This window comes from Chenopodium album, chromosome 10 (assembly GCF_948465745.1).
Source record: "Chenopodium album chromosome 10, dcCheAlbu1.1, whole genome shotgun sequence".
Classification (NCBI taxonomy): Eukaryota; Viridiplantae; Streptophyta; class Magnoliopsida; order Caryophyllales; family Amaranthaceae; genus Chenopodium; species Chenopodium album.
In genome coordinates, this window is record NC_137843.1 from 12,301,518 (window position 1) to 12,325,500 (window position 23,983).

General features: G+C 34.4%; 1 protein-coding gene across 3 annotated transcripts; it reads left to right on the forward strand.

Moving 5' to 3' along the window:
- Window positions 1-15,472: 15,472 nt before the first annotated feature.
- On the forward strand, window positions 15,473-22,159 carry LOC145563586 (deoxyhypusine synthase). 3 transcript variants are annotated; one of them, XM_081624036.1, is made up of 8 exons: window positions 15,473-15,607; window positions 16,450-16,667; window positions 16,760-16,923; window positions 18,067-18,285; window positions 20,772-20,858; window positions 21,061-21,166; window positions 21,248-21,483; window positions 21,593-22,159. In XM_081624036.1, the coding sequence occupies exons 2-8, from the start codon at window positions 16,469-16,471 to the stop codon at window positions 21,668-21,670; spliced, it is 1,089 nt and encodes a 362-aa protein (XP_081480162.1). In that variant the 5' UTR covers window positions 15,473-15,607; window positions 16,450-16,468; the 3' UTR covers window positions 21,671-22,159. The 3 variants fall into 3 exon arrangements, with proteins under 3 accessions (XP_081480162.1, XP_081480161.1, XP_081480163.1); XM_081624035.1 differs by having other exon boundaries at window positions 16,450-16,663; window positions 16,756-16,923; window positions 21,593-22,156; XM_081624037.1 differs by having other exon boundaries at window positions 15,481-15,607; window positions 16,506-16,663; window positions 16,756-16,923; window positions 21,593-22,157.
- The last annotated feature ends 1,824 nt before the right edge of the window (window positions 22,160-23,983 follow it).

Below are 23,983 nucleotides of genomic sequence, written 5' to 3' on the forward strand. Positions count from 1 at the left end.
CCTAGGCACATCTCTCTTTCTTAGTTTCACTTAATTAATTATATTTAAACCAAAAGTTACACCTTCTGATCTAGTATTATGCTTATTCGCGAGTAGAATTACCTTATATAATAATACTAGGTGTATATTTAATTGTTATTTTAGTTACTCGCTTTTTAATTTCCTTTTTTCTAAACATTAAGACGAAGTAACTTAAAAATTAATTATTCATTAATAATTACCGATTGTTTTATATTGTTAGTTACAGTTTATTCTTATTAGTACTTTTGATATTAGTATGTATTAGTTTAAATATATTAGAAAAGTTAAGTATCTTGATATGATCGTTTTATACATCATATTTAGTTATTTACCCCATATTTCCTATCTATTTGTATGCATGATTGAGCTATTTGGAGTTATCTTCTACGTAATTACTATCAATCTCTTTTTACAGTGTGGTTTGGATTTTTATTTGAGTATGTAGGATTCGTTATATTTTCAATTATTTTCTACTGCTAAGGATTACCATAAGAGGTTGTGTCAAATTATGCACACGCTGGTTCATTCGAAAAATCTTAAATGTTGATTTTGGATGTCAATATATATAACAATGGGAGAGTACAATTTGATAAAATTTAGATTAATTTTGTCCACAAAAGTTGCTTGTGAGGTGGGGTGTGTTTAGAGACCAACCTAACGTAGTTTTTATTTTCCTATCGATCTGGCCACAAGATTGGACAACTTAATTGAAGCTTGAGATTCATATCTTCTCAATCAAAAAGACAACTTAAGCTCGTGCCCGAGTGGATAGGCGATGTTATTTCTAAAGCACCTCTACGTTTGTATTGGAAGAACTATTGAAATTAGGTTTATGTGCACAATCAGGTTGGGTGAACTTTCATAGAGGCCTGGTCATATTATGCTTTAGATTTCTTAGTTTTAGACTATCGATATATACCCTTTCCAAAATCTACACAAACTTAATTTGAAATTTTCTGAGATTTAGAACCGTAATACCCTCTTTAATTATATTTAAATTGTAGTATCATGTTGTAAGATTGGGTCCTAAATAAGGTTCCGATCGAGTATATTTTAGCGTATTATATTATTCTTAATTTTCTCCTTTGCCATAAATTCATGTTGTTAATCGATCATTTTTTCTTCTATTTTGTTTGCTAATTTGAAAGAGTGGTTTCCCAATTTGCGATTAAGTAAATATCTAATATTATTAATGCATAGCTAGTTCTTCTATATTCCAATCAATGAGTAAATTTATCTAATGCTCTGTTAGGGATGGTTGGTAATTCTATCATTTCATATTCTCAATTACAACCGGAGTTGAGTTTAAAATATATTGTATATATAAAATAAGAATCTGATATAAGCTCTCCACTAGCGAGGTAGAGTGGATCATTAGGAAGGTAAAGCCTACTTTAAATCTTTAATTTACATGATTGTACAATAGGAGTGGCGTTAAAATAATTAGGGGAACCAATGGTGATCAAGAAGGTTAATTTGTCATATTATTGACATACTACCAAAACTTATTTAGTTATATATAATAAGTTAATCAAGTTTAACAAAAATAAGTTAAGTTCAACGAAATTAAAAAAAAAAAAAAGTGTTGTTTAGTAAAAATAAGTTTTAATCAATAAATTTAAATTATTCGTAAGAAATGTAACAGAAAATTAATAAAATGAGTTTAAGGAAAAATAATTCAAGTTAAGGAAAAATAAGTCATTTTACTTTTGTTAAACAGAAATTATTTTTACAGAATTGTAACTATTTTTGCAAATATTAAATATTTTTATTGAACTTGTGCTAAATTGAAATTATTTGCATTGATTAAAAATTAATTTTACTAAGGCCCTATTCTCTTCACCCTATTATTTTTTTTAACTAAAATTATTTTTACTGAATTTAAATTATTAATTTTACTAATTCTCTATTATATTTCTTCTTTAAAGTTACAGATTTTTACTGAACTAAAAGTAATTTTACTAAACTGAAATCATTTTTATTGAAGTAAAATTATTTTTATCAAACTCAAATTATTTTACTAAATATTATTTATTTTAAGGTGAAGAGATCAGGGCCTAATTCTTTATTGTTATATTTATTCTTTAAATTAATGATTGATTATAACTTAATTTTTACTAAAATGAAATTATTTTTTCTTACTTGAGTTATCTCTACACAACATAACTTATTTGAAATCATTAAAAATTATTTTTACTAAATTGAATCAATTTATTTAACATTATTTGTTTAATGTGTATAATATAGCTTAATTATGGTTTAGAAAAGTAATTTGACTGTATTAATGCCTTAGCTTGTTTTCTTCACATTGTTCAAATAATAGTAAAATTAATATAAGTTTAATAAAAATAATTTAAGTTCGGCCTAAAATAAATTAAATTTAGCAAAAATAAGTTAATTGAGGCTCAAAAAAAATAAGTTTAGTTTAGTAAAAAATTAGTTTTAATTAGTAACTTTAAAGAACTAGGTTATGTTCTCTTCACCCTATTTAAAAAGTTTATTAAAAAAATAACTAATTTTAGTAAAAATAATTTTAGTTCGCCAAAAATAAGTCTAGTTAAGTAAAAGTTAGTGCTAATGAATAAATTAAAATCAACCATTTTTAAAAACATATATAATAGAAAATTAGTAAAGATAGATAATTTAAGTTTAGTAAAAAAATATTTACATTTGGCAAAAATAATTTAATCTTAGTAAAAATAGTTTCAGTTTGATAAAAGTAATTTCAGTTCAACAAAATAAGGTGAAGAGAATAGGGCCCAAATATAATTGAGAATCATTTTATATTCTTTAAAATTGGTGAAAATAATTTAATTGTAATAAAATAATTTGAGTATTACAAAAATAATTCCAATTTAGCAAATCTAGAATAACAGGGCATAAATATTTGGTGAAGAGAGCATTCCCTTAGTTGTGAGAATTTGGGTGGTCCTTTTCTTTACTAATAAACTTTTCTAATCTTATATTTCCTGAATTTATTTATCTAAATGTTAGATCAAATAATTCATTACTTGTCAATCGATTTTCAAGACTTATTTTTTTTACTCATATGGATTTTTCTAAATCAAAAACCAAGCAAACATATGCTTTTTTTTTTTTTTTTTTTGAACGGAAGCAAACATATGCTTAGTTGTACAATAGATTGCCCCACAATATCATGAAATATAAAAGCCGAATACTTTGAAAGACTTATCATGAAATATGAAGTTAACAAATAATAAGATTATACCAAATTATATGTTTCCTTTTTGAAATTATAATATAATCTTATTTATCTATTTGATGTGCTATGTATATAGATGAATTCAAACATACAAATAATTACCCATATAAATACAAATTATATTCACATGTAAAATAGGAAATATATTATTATTATTATTATTATTAATTATTATTACTTAATATTATTAATATTATTACTATTTTTTATTAAGATAGAGGAAATAATATGTCATTATTATCATCATAATCATACATAATACTAAGGCTAGCTATTGTTAATTGGTAAGAAATCAAGAGATAACAAACCTTATTAGAAGCCGTTAAATATATGATTATATAAAAATAATTTGATGTGCAGTGTAAATATATTAATTCACACACACACACACAAATAATCAACCATGAATATATTTTCTATATTCACATATAAAATAGGAAATATATCACCATTATCATCATTAAAAAAAGGGGAAAAATCATTATCATCATGATCACACATAATTAAGGCTAATTATTGTAAATTGATAAGAAATCGCGATATTTCAAACCTTATTAGAATTTGTTGAATATATTTTATATCAAGAGGATTTCATGTTCTATGTACATAGATTGATTCACACATTAGCTATACAGATATCTATTATATTTTACATATAATATAGGAAATATATCACCACTATTATCTTTTTTTTTTTAAAAAAAAAGGAAATATATCATTATTATTAACACAATCACACATAATTAAGGCTAACTATTGTAAATTGGTAAGAATCAAGAGATAACGACCGATATTAGAAGCCATTGTGTATATGATTATATATACTTCGTAATAAATATTCTTTAACATTTTATAATGAATTGAATTATACAAGATTGTACTGACTTGACTTGGATATATTCCCTAATACTTTATATGGAACCAATTTAGTATAATCTTCTATGATTTTTCTAAAAAAAAAATCATTAATGATTAATTACAAAACAATATTGAAATCATTTTAGATTTTAATAAGTAAAAAGTTACCTCAATTTTACTTTACGCAGAACCAAGCTAAATATACATGCATCATTATAGTGTATGTGTTATATATACACATAAAATAAACACCCTTTGTTGCGCCATTCACTTTCAAACTTAGCTTGAAGGGTTTTATCAATTTCTTCATTATAAGCTAATTAAAAAGAGCTATGACGAGTACTTTAAAAGCAATTAACAATATTCCAATATTGAAGCCTGCCCTTACGCTCTTTGTCGATATTTCATGTTTGTTCTCTCTCTTTCTCCCATACACACGCAAGTATTATATATTATCTTCCCCCTTATATTTCTTTTTTTAGTCTTGCATTTTAAAATACTGCGAAACAATATTTAATAACGTTCTACTTCATTTATTATAGTACTAGGCTACTAGCCTTATATACACGCACCGAGTCAATGTGGATATTAATAAATTTTGAACCCTTAATTAGAACTCTCTCGGTCCCCTTTTTAATGTGTCTGTTTACCTTCTCTGGTGTCCTAAAATGATGTGTCTGTTTTTAAAAATAACACATAATCATTACTTACTTTTTATCTTTCCCATACAAAATACACATATAATCAAAAAACCACCATTACTTACTTTTTATCTTTCCCATACAATATTCTCTACTTTTTATTAGGAAATTTTAAATTTTGGTACCTCGAAAATGACCTATATTGATTTTTGGTACCCATCTAAAATTTTATTTTATTTTGGTATTTATCAAAGTTACAAAATCTAGATTTTGGTACCACTTAACAAAATCCGTTAGGGTTCCATAACCCACTACACGCCACTCAGAATCACCACCCACAAACCACTACCACCCAGAGCCACAATCCATGAACCCATATCCAGACCCACGACCAACCACCACCTAGACCCACGCCAACGAAACCACCACCTAAAACCGCCACCCAAAATCACCACGAAAACTACCACCCACGAATCCAGATCTAGTCCCACCCAACGAAAACCACCAAACTCACCCAACGAAACAAATGAAACCACCAGATCTAGACCCACACAAAGTAACCACCAAACTCACCAACAAACCCCCCCCCCCCCAAGCAAAATCACGAAACCACTAAACCTACCCACGAACCCCACAAACCCAGAACCACCACCAAATCCATGATGAACCCCCGACGAACCCCCGACGACCCACCAAATCCACTAACAACCAGATCTGAAGAACCTCTGATGAACCACTAACGAACCACTAATTAGATTATGAAAGTTGAGAGATGAAGAAGACGAAATGAGAGATGAAGGAGGAGAGAGAGATAATGGGTCTGATTATTTGGGTGGGATTTCATAGATAATTAATTTAGATTAAGGTTATAATGGGTTGTAATTATGTGTAGTATTATGTGCTAACAAAATTTCAATGAGGGTATATTGGTTGATGTGTCCAATTTATATAGTATTTTACCCCCGTCCTTTGGTCATAATTGGTAGTGTTTTTGGCTCTTTAGAGCCACTTTTATTACTAATATGTGTTTTCTAGTGTTTTCGTAGTTTTGGTTGAGTTTTATAGGGAATTGCACTCTTGGAGCATTTTCCCGGGATTTTATGGAGCGACTACGAGCATTGGAGGAGCACGACCATCTTTCGTAGCCCAAGATCGGTTAGAGTCATCGAACCGGTGATTAAGAGCTCGACTTATGAGAAGATGAGGCATTGGACCGAATGATTAAAGCCCCAAGGAGGATATTTGGTTTGGGCCGAGTTACAAGCCTAAACAAGGAGTCCAAGTAGCCCAAAGGGTCTCCGCCTGATGGCGCGCCCGATTGGGCGCGAGAAGAGAAACATTCATTGGGAGTAAAAAGGCGGGCCCGATCGGGCGGTGCCTCGCCCAATCGGGCGCGTGTTGGCATTAGTAGATTTTTAATCGTCGTTTAAGTTTGTTTAGTTTAGAATTCTTGCTTAATATAAATACTTTTCCGTTAATCAAGTTTAGTATCTTTTTTTTAAACTCTTTTTTTACTCTTTCCTTTTACTTTCTCTCTCTACTTAATATTTTCTCTCTCTAGACTTTTCTCTCTACCTTACTCTTGTTCTTGACTACTTTGTAATTCCGCCGTCTTTGGTACGATTTCTATTTCAATTAATTTCAGTAATTTCTTCCTTTCAATTCCTTATGACTTGTTTTATTACTTTGCTTGCTTTAGATTTAATTATGTCTGAGTAGTTTAATTCTAGGGTTTATGGGGATCCATAATTAATATGAAGGGATAATTTGTTATTGTTGATTATTGATATTTCATGATAATTTCTTATTGAATTGTTTTAATTCTTTGCAATTGGATTATGAATCGAGCAGATGTAATTTGATTGTGAATGTTTAGCAATATTGAATTGATGAATCGAGCATATGTTAATTTAATGTTAAAGGCTATTTTCAATAGGAACTTAGATCTAGTAAATTGCGAGAGCCTGTTAGATGTATGTTGGTTAATAAATTGCGAGAGCCTGTTAATCATGTTATCCGTGCAATGTTAATTAATTGATTAGTATGTTTTATCCCGGAATATTAATTATTGGTGAACCTATGACCCTAGGCCTTCTTATTATCGACTTTCTCTCTAAACTTAATCTCCGTAGTATAATTTCATATTAAACACAATATACTGGTTACCTTAATAATTTAGATTATATTAATTAATTAGGAGTAGAAAGACCAGTTTCCCTGTGGATTCGACCCTACTTCCCTATCTACTTTAGTTAGAGGACTTAGGTATTACTTTTGATTAGGGGATACGACTTTACCCTGTCAAAATTTGGCGCCATTGCCGGGGAAACGATTTTATTTTTATTTCTAATTGTTTTTGTAGTCTAGATTATTTTCTTTTTGCCTCAAAGGACATTAGTTCTTTGAGGTAGTTCTAATATCTGTCTTTTTAGTTCTTTGTTTATGCCCAGGTGTTCCAGATCAGGTTACATTCCATTCGATCCTGAGATCGAGCGCTCTTTTCATAGACAAAAGAATTTTTATAAGCAGATTCTGGCAGGTTCTGGGAGTAACGATATTCCTAGAAATCCATTACCTAATTCTAGTGATTCGGAGCACTCTTCTGATTCAGAACTAGAGATGGGTACACCACCACCACTCCACCTCGCAAGCTCAGTGATTATTCGCAGCTGTCCCTGACGGATTTTCCACATCTTTCTCCTACACCTGATCTCGAGGGAGTCCAGTTTGAGATAAAGCCCCAGTTTATAACGATGATAGAAAGAAAGCAGTTCAGTGGAGCTAAGGGTGAAGATCCTAATCTTCACATTGCGGATTTTTGTCAATACTGCAACACTATTAGGCAGAATGGGGTAACGCAGGACCAAATCAGGGAGATTCTTTTTCCCTTTTCTTTATGTGGAAAAGCTAAATTGTGGTTTAATGGTTTGAATAGAGCTGCACTTGGTATTACTAACTGGGAGACACTTGCTTTGAATTTTTATAATAAATATTACCCTGCAGAGAAAACAGCTTTACTGAGAAGCGCCATTCAAAACTTTGCCCAGGAGCCAGATGAAGCATTATATGAGGCTTGGGAAAGATGTAAGGATCTGCAGAGGGAGTGTCCCCACCATAACTTGGCAAAGTGGCAGTTAATTCAAGCTTTCTACAATGGATTAGGGAATGCATCAAGGACAATTTTAGACTCCGCAGCTAGCGGTAGATTTATGAATCTTAATGTTGATGATGCAGGTCAGGTTATCGAAGATATGGCAATACACAATACAAAATATGGGAATACTAGAGGTTATGCAAATAAGGGCAAGCACCATGTTGATTCAGTAACCCTTATGCAAGCCCAGCTTACATCTATTTGCCAGAAATTAGATAATCTTAGTACTACTATTCCTAATTCTGTTGCTAATGTTTCTGCTGTTACTAACAATGCTAACGATGCAATCTGTGAAAATTGTGGAAGTGTAGGTCATTATGAACAAGATTGCAGGAGTTCAATGGAGCAAGTTAATGCTTTCCAAACTTATAGGCAGAATGACCCATACTCCAACACCTACAATCCCGGGTTCCGGAATCATCCATATCTTTCCTACCGGAGCACCAATGTTCAAAATCCGCCACCTCCACAACAATCACAGGCGCCACAACAACCACAGCAAAAATACTACCATCCCAATGCTGGCCAGAAGAACCAACCACAACAACCCTCCTCATCTTCCGACCTTGCCATGACAGAAATTAGAGCAATGCTTGCCAATATGCAAAAGCATATGGAGAGTAGGGATGCGCAAATTGATTCCATCCTAGCCCATAATAAAATCATGGACAATAAAATTGCACAACTTTCATCTACCCTACAATACCGTCAGCAGGGAGCCCTGCCAGCACAGCCAACCAGGCCTACAGATCAAGCCTTCGCAATTACTCTAAGGAGTGGTTTACACTATGATGGGCCCCTTATGCCCAGAAATGATGAACCTGTTTTAATGAACAATGATAATCTTGATTCCATTAAACCTAACAATGTTGCTAATAGCCCTACAGGGCTAAAGAGTAGTACTAATATTTCTGATAATACATTGCAGGGTACAACTCTAGGGAAAGTAGCAGCTCCAGATAAGAGCAGTAATACTCCAAAGCCGGTTATCAAACTTCCATTCCCCAATCGTCACTTAAAAACAAATTTGGATAAGCAGTTTGGTAAGTTTCTGGAGATGGTTAAAGATTTGCAGGTAACAGTCCCCTTCACAGAACTAATTACACAAATTCCTGCATATGCAAAATTCATGAAGGAAATATTGACTAGAAAGAGATCTATTAGTGAGGTAGAAACAATCGCTTTTACTGCAGAATGTAGTGCCGTACTACAAAATAAATCTCCACCTAAATTGAAAGATCCGGGTAGTTTTTCTATCCCTTGTCATATTGGCAATCTAATGATTGATAATGCATTATGTGATTTGGGTGCTAGCGTTAGTGTCATGCCATTGTCGGTGTGTTCCAAGCTAAATATGGGTAAATTAAAAGCTACTAATATTACTCTACAAATGGCCGACCGTTTTTTTAAATACCCCTTAGGTGTTTTAGAGGATGTTCCTGTTAGAGTAGGTAAATTTTATATACCTGTTGATTTTGTTGTTCTTGATAGGGCTGAGGATATGCAAACCCCAATTATTTTGGGCAGACCATTCCTTAACACTGCAGGAGCAATTATAGACGTGAAATGTGGCAAGTTGACACTATCAGTAGGGGATGATAAAATTACTTTCAATTTGAATAATATCCCTAAAAGCCCCATGACAGAGGAGAAGTGTTTTAGTGTTAATGTGGTTCATAATTGTTCTAATAAGCCCCAAGCTCTTGTAAAAGATCCCTTGGAGGCGGTATCTTGTGTTGCATCTTCTACAGATGAAATAGACAAATGGCAAAAGGAAGTTGATGTAATAGAAAGAGCCCTCTACACTGTCGGTCTTGGCTTTGAAGATGAGAAGGTAGAAATAAACAAGCAAGTTGTGGAAACTGAGCCTATAGTAAGTGTTCCACCAGATTGAGTTGCAATTGATCAATCCAGTGATAATTTGAAGCAACCATCGGTCAAGAAGAGGTCTCTTGTGAGTAGTAGTAAAGAACCCCCAGTTCACGACAAGGAGGATCCACCAGATAAGGTGAATTGGCGACCCACAGGGCATGTCAGGAAGCCGCGTCGTGGTCTAAATACCGCTCGACCGGGTGAGAAACCACCCGATCAAGCGGTAGGCCAGGCCAAGGTTCCTAACTTTTAGTCTTGTGGTAAGAGGGTCGTGCGGGACCTAGATAAACCAGCGCTTTGCGGGAGGCAACCCGTATTTCATGCTTTCTAGACTAGTTTTTCCTTCTTTTTATTTTTTATTGTTCTAGAGAGGTGAGGAGAGTGCAATTTTACCTTTCCAAGGTGTTTTTGTACAGGTGTTAGATCAATAAGTAAGGAGTTTTAAAGAGAAAAAGTTAGAAGAATAAGCATTCCGATTTGGGCACGGGCCTGATCGGGCGAGCCTCGCCCGATCGGGCGCGCACCTAAGGGTTGACATCGAGTGAAAATGTGCCCGATTGGGCAAGGAGTCCCGATCGGGCGCGCAAATGAAAATTTGTCGGAGCTTTACTTCGCCCGATCGAGCGAGGCTCGCCCGATCGGGCGCGCAAGTGAGGAAGAAAATCAAGGGAAATTCGCCCAATCGGGCTAAGCCGCCCGATCGGGCGGATTTTTGGAGAAATTGAGTGAAGAAAAAAAAAGATTTGTCGGGCGAGGCTCACCCGATCGGGCGAACAAAGGGCGAATTTTTGTTCGAGTTCGCACCCGATCGGGCGGAGGTCGCCCGATCGGGCGCAGGTACGCTGCAGCAGAATTCGTCAACTTCGACAGGCTATAACTTTTGCGTTTCTTATTGTATTTTGGCGTGTGACATATCATTGGAAAGCTCTTTAAGTCTACTTTCCAATGCAATTAGAATCACTGCATTATCACTTATACATCAAAAGTTATGATCAGAATAGTGCACCTGACTCAATTTTTATATTTTTCCCACTAACACTCTTTTTCTTTCTTGCCTAAATTTGTTCCATAGAGATGCATTGCAATCCTCGAGGCTTTGGTGAAATTATTGTGGTGATGTTGAGGAGTAGTCACCTTGACTACTAGCTTCCCTCTAAGACAATGAGGACATTGTCTGATTTAGCTTGGGGGGAGGTTCTCGTGTTCGTATGGTATATCTTTCACTCTCTTTTTGTTTTATTTATTTATTTATTTCCTTTTGGTGTGCTTAGTATAGTTTTTACTTCTTTCTTAGGTTAGATTTATTCCTTTCAAAAAATCGACAAAAAATCAAAAATTACGTTCCAATGAATTGTAAATCATGCTTCCCTGTGTCCCATATTTGGAAAATATTGTTTTGATTCTTGGTATATGATAATGAGCTTTGTGAATTTGTTGATCATGATTTGAAGTTTAATTGTTTGGATTCCTAAACATGCGTCAATTTTGCCAACTATTTGTGAATATAGTGCTTGACTAGTTGATTTGGTTAGGAATGTGTAATAGTTCCATAGTTCCTGGTATGTCAATGAATTTGAGTATTGGTTTGCAACTATTAGTAATGTCTATATAGCTCAATATTATGCACATTGAGGAAGACGAAGGCATTTGTTCTCCTAGGAAGCCTTCAGACGATATTAGATACATTTGCTCCCTTCTTGTTACCCATGTTGTTGCTTGTGCCCTTTTATTGTTTATTTAGCCACATTACAAGCCTATATGAGCCCCATTGGTTACTAGTTCCAAGCTTGGCTTGGGGGAGCTATTAGTTGGAGAGGTGAGGGAGTTGTGGTGTGCACATTATTTGCACAATGTGGGAATAAAAGAAGAGTGATTGTTCTTTGATTTTATGATTGGAAAATATTGATATGTTGTGTTACAAATTTGAAATTTCCAATATGAGTTAAAAAGAAAAAAAAAAAGAGCAAAAGGAAAAAAATTTAATGTTCAAATGTTCTATTTGAAGGTTGTTCAAGAAGAAAAAAAAAAGGAAAAAAATTCAAGTTTGAAAAGAAAGAAAAAAAAAAAAGGAATTCAAGTTTGAAAAGAAAGAAAAAAAAAAGAATGAGTCCAAAGTTTGTATTTCACTTAAGTTCTATACTATCATATTTTTATGAGTGAAATTGTAAGTGTTGGGATTGTTTATATTGTTTGGATTTGTATTTGGTGGATTCTTGTTGGAGTTAGTTATGTTGTTGGAGATGTATGATCATCATTTATTTTGATCATGGGTTTATTAGGATTTGGCTCCCTTAATGCATAGCTTTTCTCTCACATATTCCCAAATTTATCCTACCCTTTACCCTAGCCTTACATTGCAAGCTTTAAAGACCTTCCGACCTTTGTGCATAGAGTTGTGTGAATGTGAAAGTGTTGTTTATCAATGCAAGTTATGATTTGACATATTTCGAGTCGACTAGTAAGTTGAGCGTTCATTGTTTTAAACACACGAGAGTGTGAGATGGGTGGGCATTGTTCACAAATAAATGGGTTGGTTAGAGAGCGATCGAGTACATCTTTTACTCGCCACATAAATGAGAGTTGAGTGCGTGAGCACTAGTCTTGAATTCTATATGCTCATGTGGTTTGCTTTACTTGACAATTGTTGGGGATGAATGATAATTAGATGTATGAGATTGATTGACATTGAAGCATGTTCATTAGATTTATCTTGAATCGTTTGTGCTTGATTTTGTTTATTGGGATGAGGCATGTTTTATATGTTCATTGATGAGATCTTTGCTTAGGGACAAGCAAAGGTTTGGCTTGGGGGAGTTTGATGTGTCCAATTTATATAGTATTTTACCCCCGTCCTTTGGTCATAATTGGTAGTGTTTTTGGCTCTTTAGAGCCACTTTTATTACTAATATGTGTTTTCTAGTGCTTTCGTAGTTTTGGTTGAGTTTTATAGGGAATTGCACTCTTGGAGCATTTTCCCGGGATTTTATGGAGCGACTACGAGCATTGGAGGAGCACGACCATCTTTCGTAGCCCAAGATCGGTTAGAGTCATCGAACCGGTGATTAAGAGCTCGACTTATGAGAAGATGAGGCATTGGACCGAATGATTAAAGCCCCAAGGAGGATATTTGGTTTGGGCCGAGTTACAAGCCTAAACAAGGAGTCCAAGTAGCCCAAAAGGTCTCCGCCCGATGGCGCGCCCGATCGGGCGCGAGAAGAGAAACATTCATTGGGAGTAAAAAGGCGGGCCCGATCGGGCGGTGCCTCGCCCAATCGGGCGCGTGTTGGCATTAGTAGATTTTTAATCGTCGTTTAAGTTTGTTTAGTTTAGAATTCTTGCTTAATATAAATACTTTTCCGTTAATCAAGTTTAGTATCTTTTTTTTAAACTCTTTTTTTACTCTTTCCTTTTACTTTCTCTCTCTACTTAATATTTTCTCTCTCTAGACTTTTCTCTCTACCTTACTCTTGTTCTTGACTACTTTGTAATTCCGCCGTCTTTGGTACGATTTCTATTTCAATTAATTTCAGTAATTTCTTCCTTTCAATTCCTTATGACTTGTTTTATTACTTTGCTTGCTTTAGATTTAATTATGTCTGAGTAGTTTAATTCTAGGGTTTATGGGGATCCATAATTAATATGAAGGGATAATTTGTTATTGTTGATTATTGATATTTCATGATAATTTCTTATTGAATTGTTTTAATTCTTTGCAATTGGATTATGAATCGAGCAGATGTAATTTGATTGTGAATGTTTAGCAATATTGAATTGATGAATCGAGCATATGTTAATTTAATGTTAAAGGCTATTTTCAATAGGAACTTAGATCTAGTAAATTGCGAGAGCCTGTTAGATGTATGTTGGTTAATAAATTGCGAGAGCCTGTTAATCATGTTATCCGTGCAATGTTAATTAATTGATTAGTATGTTTTATCCCGGAATATTAATTATTGGTGAACCTATGACCCTAGGCCTTCTTATTATCGACTTTCTCTCTAAACTTAATCTCCGTAGTATAATTTCATATTAAACACAATATACTGGTTACCTTAATAATTTAGATTATATTAATTAATTAGGAGTAGAAAGACCAGTTTCCCTGTGGATTCGACCCTACTTCCCTATCTACTTTAGTTAGAGGACTTAGGTATTACTTTTGATTAGGGGATACGACTTTACCCTGTCATTGGTCATTTGGCAAAAAAAAGTTTCCAAATAAAGGAAAAAAAAGTTTGTTGTAAGTAATACTTGTATATAAAGGTGTCAAAACCAGACCGAATCGAATAAAACATTCATTTTGAACTGTAACCGGTTCGATTTGATTTGAGAAACTCAATACCCAAACCCGATGTGTAACCGAATTGAACTCAACCCAAGTCCGAATTTGACTCGATTTGAACTTAATGCAGCACCGATTTGACTCGAATTGAACTCAAACCGACCGGTTTGCCCTGACCTGAAATCAATTCGAACCGAGTTGACCCGACAAACACCCGATTCAATCCAATCTGTTTTTTATCCAAATTGATATTAACCTGACCCGATTTTAATTTGACATGATTTCAAACTAACCATAACTTTAAACCTAACCTGTTGTTTAGTTTTTTTTTTTTTTTTATATTTTATTTTATTTTACTTATTAAACCTATATTAATGACATGATATGGAAAAATGATACATGAATAACATGATATCAACCCAACAAGAGAAAAAAAACCTAATAATTACTCTAACTTTAAAAATGTACTTATTTGAATGTTAAATTTGCTAACCGAACCAAAACAATACCAATGTATACACGAAAAGTATCTAAATCAAAATTGACCGAAATCTAAATCAACTTCAGTAATCAAACCAAACTTAACAGAACCAAAATCAATCGAATCGAAACAACCCGATCCAAAGTCATATGTCCTAAGATTAACCCGGTCAAACCCGTTTTGAAACCGATTCGATTTTATCCTAATCGAATATGAATTGATCTGAAGTTGACCCGACCCAAATTCGATCTAGACTCGACAAATGTTGACCCGACCCGAAAGTAACCTGATCCTACTCGAAACGGGTTAAAAGAGTAATTTTGAACCGAATATATTCGACCCGAACAGACCCAAACCGAATATACCCGAACCATACTCCATCTGGTTATCCGAATTGACACCTCTACTTGTACAAAACATCCAAATATGATAAATGTTGCAACAAATAAAAACGGAGGAAGTAATGCACTCTCCATCTCTTTATTTTTGCCCCATTTGACATTACATGGTCTTCAAGAAGCGTATAAAAACGTTTATATCTCAATATCCATGTGTAAAAATTATAAAAAATTGATATTAATTAAATTTATAATAGCACGAGCCAAACGAGATTTCATATGACTATATTTCCTTTGTAAGAACAAGGGGAATTCATGGTCAAAGTTATTAATATTTGACCCACATTTTGACAATGAGGCAAACAATTAGAGTACGAGCCTGTTCTCTTTAGATTATTTTCAATTCACAGCTCCAATAAATTTAGTTTAGTTCAGTTCAGTTTTTAATTTCCCTCTCTCATAAAATATTCAATTCACTTCATTTCAGATCCAATTAGGTAAGTTCAGTTCAGTTCAGTTAATCAGAATAGGCCCTACATATTAGGGATCGTTTTGAGAAGAAATACTTAAAGTTAAGACCGCTTTGAGTTCAGTACTCCGTACTATTATTGAGACATTTTAAAGAAAGTCCGATTAGCCGTTCTACTGTCTCCTGCCTTCCGGTTCCGGCTTCATCCTTCAACCGTCGCTCATTACTACTCGTTAAGTCTGTCACCTGTCATCTGACCTCTGTTCTGGTAACTTTATCCATTTTTCTTCTATACCCATAAATTTCAATTTTTTACTTTTCGTTAAATTTAAGTTTTGATGTTATAATTACTGTATTTGCTGTTTCAATGTATTGAATTATCTTAAATTCTTGAATTGAAATGGTCACAAGCCATTTGAATTGATTTGGGTTAAATAATTTTAGAGTTACAAATTGTATCTAATAATTCTTAGTTTGTCAGGTAGAGAATGAAGGAGTGGGTTTTAAAGGGTTTTAATTTAGTGTAACAACTTTGTTATGGTAATAAGAAATTAGTAATTTGGTGATTATCTGTGAAGCTAGTAAGTTTAAATTGAAGAAAAACTACTGGGTAAATTGAAGGACAAATGAGTGAGAAAGAGATGGAGAATTCAAGTAAAAGAAATGATACATTGTTTATTAGTAACGTCGTCCTTTAGTCTATGTTACTCAGGAGCTCATATCGGATATGGGTATGTGTCTAGCCGTCTAGGGGTCAGACTCCGCTATTTTATGATAAAGTTTTCATTTTTATTGTACCAAAGTGAAGTGTCAACTGTCAAAGTGTCAAGTCCCTTAAAAGTGTGGAGGATCCAACACCAGTTTGAGATGAAATTGAGTGTGATTTCAAAGGGAGTGGTGAGAATTGAGTTTAAGTTTGTTATGCCTGAGCATAGGGCCTTTTTTTTAAAAGGATTTTAGGGATCAAGGTGAATGCTATTTCTGATTAATTGTTATTTTATGCTGAAGTTCATCCTTTCTTTTATTGCAAGATATTGGTAGGATTTTTTTTTTTTTCTTTCTTAATAAGCTATTCATCATCTGAGGAATCAAGCTTTTTTCTTGTGATAGATTTTATTGAGGATACGAAATGGAAAACAATATTATGTCATCTGTTCACTCGACAGTCTTTAAGGAATCAGAATCTCTAGAAGGAAAATGCATCAAGATTCAGGGCTATGATTTCAACCAAGGAGTAAATTATCCTCAGCTCTTTAAATCTTTTATCTCCACTGGTTTCCAAGCATCTAATCTTGGAGAAGCTATTGAAGTAGTAAATCAAATGGTTAGTACGAATTTTAATTTGAAATTTAAACTAAATATACTTATATTTCACACCATCTAATTTGTGTTCATTTGATTTTCCTGCTGCTGAAGCTAGATTGGAGGCTCGCAGATGAGCTACCCGCTGAAGATTGTAGTGAAGAGGAGAGGGATCCTACATACAGAGAATCCATTAAGTGCAAAGTGTTTCTTGGGTTTACCTCAAATCTAATTTCATCTGGTATTCGTGACACTGTTCGATACCTTGCTCAGCATCATATGGTGAGGGAATTAGAAATTTTTTATCTTTTATGTATTTATGTTCTCTATATGTTTTGGAATTAAGTTACATAAGTTAATTTTAATGATCTCCATGTGTGCTTAAAGAGTTGTTTGCAGCTACATCTTTCCTCAAGTTGTAAATAACTAAATACATAACACATTGCTAAAAATTTCTTTTGTGATTTGGCAAATAAAAGTGATATACTGATTTTTGCTATATGTTGGAAGCTATTTGACTGGAAAGTTCAATCAGAGTCTTTCTCTACAGATGTATTTTATACATAGTACATCATATCATTCACCTCTAGTTAGTATTTTCCACTACAAATAGCTACTATATATATTGACGTGCTTCTGTAATTTATGAAAATCCAGAGTACTTTCTCATATGCATGCAGTCCTTGGACTAATATTGAGGTAGTAGTTTTTGGAAGCTCAGTACAATTTAAATCTGTTCCTTGAAGAATTTCATGTACTCCTTCCATTCTTTTTTGTCTTCCTATGTATTATTCATGTGGTCAAACTTATAAAACTTTGACCGTATATTGTAATTATTATACAAGAAAAAATTTTATCATGTGGTATATTGTTAGATTTGTTGCAATTTGGATTTTCATAATATCATATATTCATAAATTTTACTAAACATGAAACCAGAGGGTAGTACTGGTCAAAGTAGTAGAAGGGAGACCGCGCAAAACACAAATGAGAAGATAAAAAAGAACGGAGGTTGGAGGGAGTATGTGTTTAATGGCATATAAAGCTAGATTAAAGCATTGGTCTTTTGGGATTCTGGGTTTTATTTTTGGAAGCTAAAGACAGGCTGAAAACGTTTAATGTGGATTCTTGAATCTAAACTTGTATCATGTAATAGAAAGCAAGTGATTGTTATTTTTTGATGGTTGGCTAGGATGTCCCTAAACCTTACTGTAGAAATTAATTTTTTTGATTGCTTAATGGCTTCTTGGTCAGTAGAATGTGAGAGATTTTTAGGTCCATCATTCTTCATTCTCTGGCTAAGAATGATTCTGTTTTGGGTTTCAACAATTTGCCTTCACTCTTAATATTTTGCTTAAAAGTCAAAACAAGTATTTTCTTCTTTTCTTTAAATTTGAAACAATGTTGTCATATATATACCTGCAGGTTGATGTGATTGTAACAACTACAGGCGGTGTAGAAGAAGATCTTATTAAATGTCTTGCACCTACATTTAAAGGTGAATTTTCTCTACCTGGAGCTCAATTACGTTCAAAAGGATTAAATCGGATTGGTAATTTGTTGGTTCCCAATGACAACTACTGCAAATTTGAGGAATGGATCATTCCAATATTTGATAAAATGTTAGAAGAGCAAAATTTAGAGGTAATTTGTTTTTCTAAATTGTCTTATCCAGTGAATAAAAGAAGGGTTCTATGTTCCTCAAGATGTTTGTTGTGGCTGTTTGTCATTATTTTTATACACTATTTTCATCACCCAAACATACGCGAGACCTACTCAACCCCCCGCGGTGGCCCCACTGCGGCCACACCCCCCACCCCCACCCCCCTCCTCAAAAAAAGAGAGGGGGAGGGGGGGGGGGAACTCTAGTAAGGGTGGTATTATGCAGTGTTGTACTCCCTTGGTTGAATAGCTCCACTTGAATTGTTAATTGTCTGCCTAAAGATATAGCATTATTCAAAGAAATCGTGATTAAATTTGTGTGTCAATATTACATAAACAGAAAGTTCCCAAGTATAGAGCATAAGAATTGTTAAGTAAGATGGAAACTCATTCATTGTTTGAATGCATTATTCTTGACACCCTGTTATTTTAAGGTTTACTATGATTAGAAAGGGGCAAACAGCCTGACACTGCTTAATCAGCACAATGTTTTATGCTATTATATGGATTTGGATGAATGGCAATGTATTAAAGCAGTAACTGGAGGCTGCTTAGGTTTTTGGTTAGCTTCATGAAGTATTAAAATGCAGGAGAGTTACTCATTAGGTCATATTTGGTTTGATAATTTGAGTTGCCACCCTCACATTGTCACATAATTGCACTGCATGAAGGCTTCAGTTAATGCTTCCATTGGATGCTCTAACTTATAGGCATTTGGTTCTGTAGGTTATAAATTCAACTTTAATTGTATTTCAATAAAGTGTGGGTGGAGGCATCGCGGATTTCCTGGTTGGATTAAGCTGTTAGCTTCCCATCAATATGCACAGAATGTGCCAAACATACCCGTGGCACAGAATATGCCAACTGCCAAACATACCCTTTATTTTGAGGATAGGACAATTACTTGAGGGAAATTATTAACATTGGTGGTTAGTTCATCTATTTGGATTGGTGTCTGAATCCATTTCAGTATTTGGTGTACATTTTTTCTTTGGATTTTAAATCTGGGTACTGTGGGGAGTATCAAACTCTACCCCAACCCCATACAATGTCATACCTTATCCCCCCCCCCCCCCCCCCCCCCAACTCACACACACACACACACAAAGATTTTGAATCCATTCTTTGTAGATACAAATTCTAGCTGGCCATGAGATTGAGATGAAGAAGAGGTGTGCGATATCACTGGTGGTGTTGACCATTAACTCATCACTGCTAGTTCTTCTCCAGCTCCGGTGTAGACTTTTAGAACTAGCAAATCCGATCTTTTCCCCTCAAATCATTTTGTCCTTTTTAATCAATTGATTGTTGGGTGGGTAACTTGAGTCTGTGTGAGATCTTTGATGGATAGTAACCTTCGTTTTGTAATGGATTGGGTGTTTGGCACATGACGGGATCAAAAGTCATAAGTTGAAGACTTTTCTGCTTTGAATTGTTTATGAAATTAGTGTTTGTCTTGAATCGGTGTAGCAACTACATTTTTTTCCTCCTGTGCTTAGGGTTGAATTGCTAGTAATTTCCGAGGTGCTATAACTATAATCCTGATTTTATGATGGAACGTACACTATAAGCTCTCAATTGAAATGACATTGCTGATACATGATGTTCGTTTGATTTTAGGACATTGATAGTGGGAAATTGATATACATAACATTTCATGATAAAATCTTATGTACACTATGCATTACTTATATAAGAAATTAGAAGGTGGAATAAATTTAAACTTACTGTTATGTCCATCCCATAAGTGTACCAAACGATAAGAATGGATATAAAATACATCCCAAATTAAACCAAACAATTTCACACTTGTATGGGTTCCTGAATTCCATAATATCCACTACAAATTGGTGAACCAAACAAGCCTAAGCGTTTATTGTCTAATACTCTAATGGGTTCAATTAGGTGATTACCAAAGTAGATCCTTTCCACAGAGGTAAATTTTTGCCTGCTTGTCAAGAGCAGGAACAAATAAGATAACCTAGCGAGTAAACATCCTGCTATCCATTCACATAGAAAAAAAATTGATTGAATTGTTTGGATCCTCTTGGATAAGCTTGCATATGAGAAGTTACCCCAGGAAGCGTGCAGAAGCTCTCAAGTCAGCTGATATGGCTAGTTGCTTGTCATTTTCTCCGTATGTTGTTTACGTGGAGCTTGCAGGACACGAACGTTATGATGAGATGATGGGTGGCTTAGTGTTTGAATCCATTATGTAATATGTATAGTCTCCCTTGATGTCAATCTAATGCCTTTCCCCCCCTCTTTTTGAAGGGTATCTATGAATTCACACGGGCTCCTTTTCTTTAGTTAGGTGTCCAATCTCCTATTGAGAAATATTGTTTAATTCTCTGATTTTTAGCTCTGATTTTCATCTTATACACTGTTACTTGTAGTCATGTTTTGAATGTGTTTGCTTTATTATTATTATTATTTTTTTTTTTCTCACAGTTTAAATGTTTTTGTAGAAGAGTACATGGACACCATCTAAAGTGATTGCTCGTCTGGGAAAAGAAATAAATGATGAGAGTTCATATCTTTACTGGGCATACAAGGTGAGACACCTGATATAGCAATACCAAATTCATTGTTGGTCTCACCATCTTAATCACTGTTGAATTATTTTTTAACTTCAAAAAGTGGTAATTGGTATCTTAACTCTCTTTTGATGATTTTAGTAGAAGTATCTCATAGTTATCATTCTGCTGGAAATTAACTCCATGCCTAAGCTGTCCACTTATTTTTGTTAATCTGCAGAACAATATTCCTGTCTTCTGCCCAGGTCTAACAGATGGCTCACTTGGGGACATGTTATATTTTCATTCATTTCGTAGTCCAGGTCTAGTTATTGATATTGTTCAAGGTATGTTGTACTGATCCAGCTTGATGCCAATATGTCTTATTTTATTAGTCCACACTGTAAGTTTTTCTTGGTTGTGAGCAGATATAAGGGCAATGAATGGTGAGGCTGTTCATGCAGTTCCTAGGAAGACCGGTATGATAATTCTTGGGGGTGGGCTGCCTAAGCATCATATTTGCAATGCCAATATGATGCGTAATGGTGCAGATTATGCAGTTTTCATTAATACTGCACAGGAGTTTGATGGGAGTGATTCAGGTGCTCGCCCTGATGAGGCCATCTCCTGGGGAAAGATACGAGGATCTGCCAAGACTGTTAAGGTATGCCTCTCCCTCCTCTACCTGCTATCTGTGCTAAGGTTTCTCTTCAATTGTAGCCAAAGTCTCTGTAAATTGGGCACATCTGATGCTTGCATTCTCTTGCAACCAGGTGCACTGTGATGCCACTATTGCTTTTCCTCTATTAGTTGCTGAGACTTTTGCTGCCAAGAGAGAATGTTCAAGCTGATATTGATTTCAGAGGGTTGCCTAACTTACCATTCATTATAATTAATGAAATGAAACAATTTGAGGCTTGCTGCTTGAATAAACATGAATTTCTGTGATGCTTTCAACCTATATTGGGGGTAATAAAGTTACCTTATGTTGGCATGATTTTCCGGTGGGATGGGGCTGTTAAGCTTAGGGTTGTGATCTTATTGTGGGATGGGGCTGTCAATCTATAATGATAGCACTGAATTGGGACACTTGTTGAAAATTATTCTCTCCCCTTCCCAGTTCCCACCATTTTCGGCTGGTGTTGTTTGAGACTTACTATAAAACAGACTGCCCAATGCCAATGGCAATGAAATTAGCTAATGCTTTGGTCAAAGAATTAGAATTTTGCAGTTCTATTATATTGGTGAAGTTGTGTATAGAACAGCAATAGATTTGCTGTGACTTGGATTTTGATGTTCTGTCATTGACTTAACTAAGAAGTATTGGTTCTTTATCATTGTATAGTAAGCTGTTCCATTTGAATTTTAAGAACATCCACTAAGTTTTCTGTTCATAGCAACGATTAAGTACTTAATTTTCTGCTGATAATATTTAATGGAAGAAACTACTAGTGCAAACTTAAAACTCCAGCAGTCAATGCATGAGACTGTTGGAGGAGGTTGTAGTGGAGTGTATCTTCCATCAACCATTACATAATATATTAGAATCCGAGATCATCTGCATTATATGATACGCAGTATCTAGCACACATAATGTATGTGTGTGACTATAGCAAACTCTAGGTCCTATTACTTAAGGTGACTTCTTGGTCTGAGTCATCTGACTATGAGCAGTGTACGAAGTTGGAAATGCCTGTGATGGTGGTGTGTAAGAAAAAGCAGGCACCAGAGGTAGATCAGGAAAAGGTAAAGATGGGTAGCTCAGGAATGGTGGGAAAGCAAAAATCTCAGGAATTATTTTCGATTGCTCACAGTTGCTGGTTGGTACTCGAGGTTTAGCTGGAAATGAAGGTATATTGACCTTTGGTATTCCTACGGGCTCCTGGATTGACTTTGTTGGGGTAGACTTGATCTTCGGGAATGCAGTGGATTTCATAGGTGTGGCCGTTTGATCATTGAAAGTTGTTACGAGGTTGAGCAATCTATCTCCGAATGTCATTTCGAAGACAGAGAATGACAATGCTAAGAAGAGAGCTAAGCAAAGGAAATTGCATGGAGCCATGGAAAGATGGATTATGAAAAACCAATACAGATTGAGTTTGTGAGTGGGAGAGTTAAGTGATATTTCTTATATAGTTGTTTAATTGTGCCCTAATTTGAGAAGGGACTAAAGTGATGGTGAATTTTACTAGGTACCAAATTTTCTTTTGAGCCTCCTTAGTTGGTGAAAATCTTTAAAGCAGTAATTTTGTAGGTGACACAGATGAAACTTTCTGGTTTATCATCATTAGGTATAGCTATAGGAAGCTTTGTGACATAAATTAAAAGCCTAATTAATGTAACTCTATGCCAAGTTGTTTCCTAACCATAAATTTTACTTGTATTAATAAAGGAGTACTTGTATGATTAATATTCACCCCATCTGAAATTAATAGTCACAATGTTCCATCCCCTCATAATTGTTTAGGATGTGTAGATAAGAAATTAAACAGTTCAGCTCATGAACTCCATATTTATACTTTCTTTTTGTTTTTTTTTTTACTATTTTTTTTCTTTTGCTCAACATTAGAAGATACAATAGTAAAACTAATCATGAACCAAACACTATTCTAGAGAAGGTGACAAATTGAAATCATAAAACAATGCTATACGCCTATACGTGACTATTATTTTTTGACACGGAGATAATATCATTACAGTAGTGATATTAGTGTTAGGCCTGCCAAGGGATGGAAAGTTTCCTTGTGATTTGCATTCAGAGGTATAGGGGTGCATTTAGAATGTTATAGCCTTTTGGGGCTGAGTCTCACCATGCATTAAAGATGCCATGATGGACTCAGAGATGTAATGTATCAATCAATTTTAAATATATACAAGTATATGTGTATATGAAATGGTTGAAAGATGGTGTAATTTTGACACTTTATGTTGGCGGTAACGTGAAGGAGATGATCGAAGCTGCCAAAGGTTGGATGTTCTTCAAATAACTGAAGTATTAGATGAATTAGCTTAAATTATAGGCTTGAATGTATTCAAGACCAATTTGTAACATAGGTTCTTGGTTAGTTGGCTGTATCCTTACGCCCTAGTGTTGTAATTTATGGCCCAATAGTTTTGTTGATGGCTCGGCTTGAGACACTCTAGTTATGATTCAGTTTGAGACG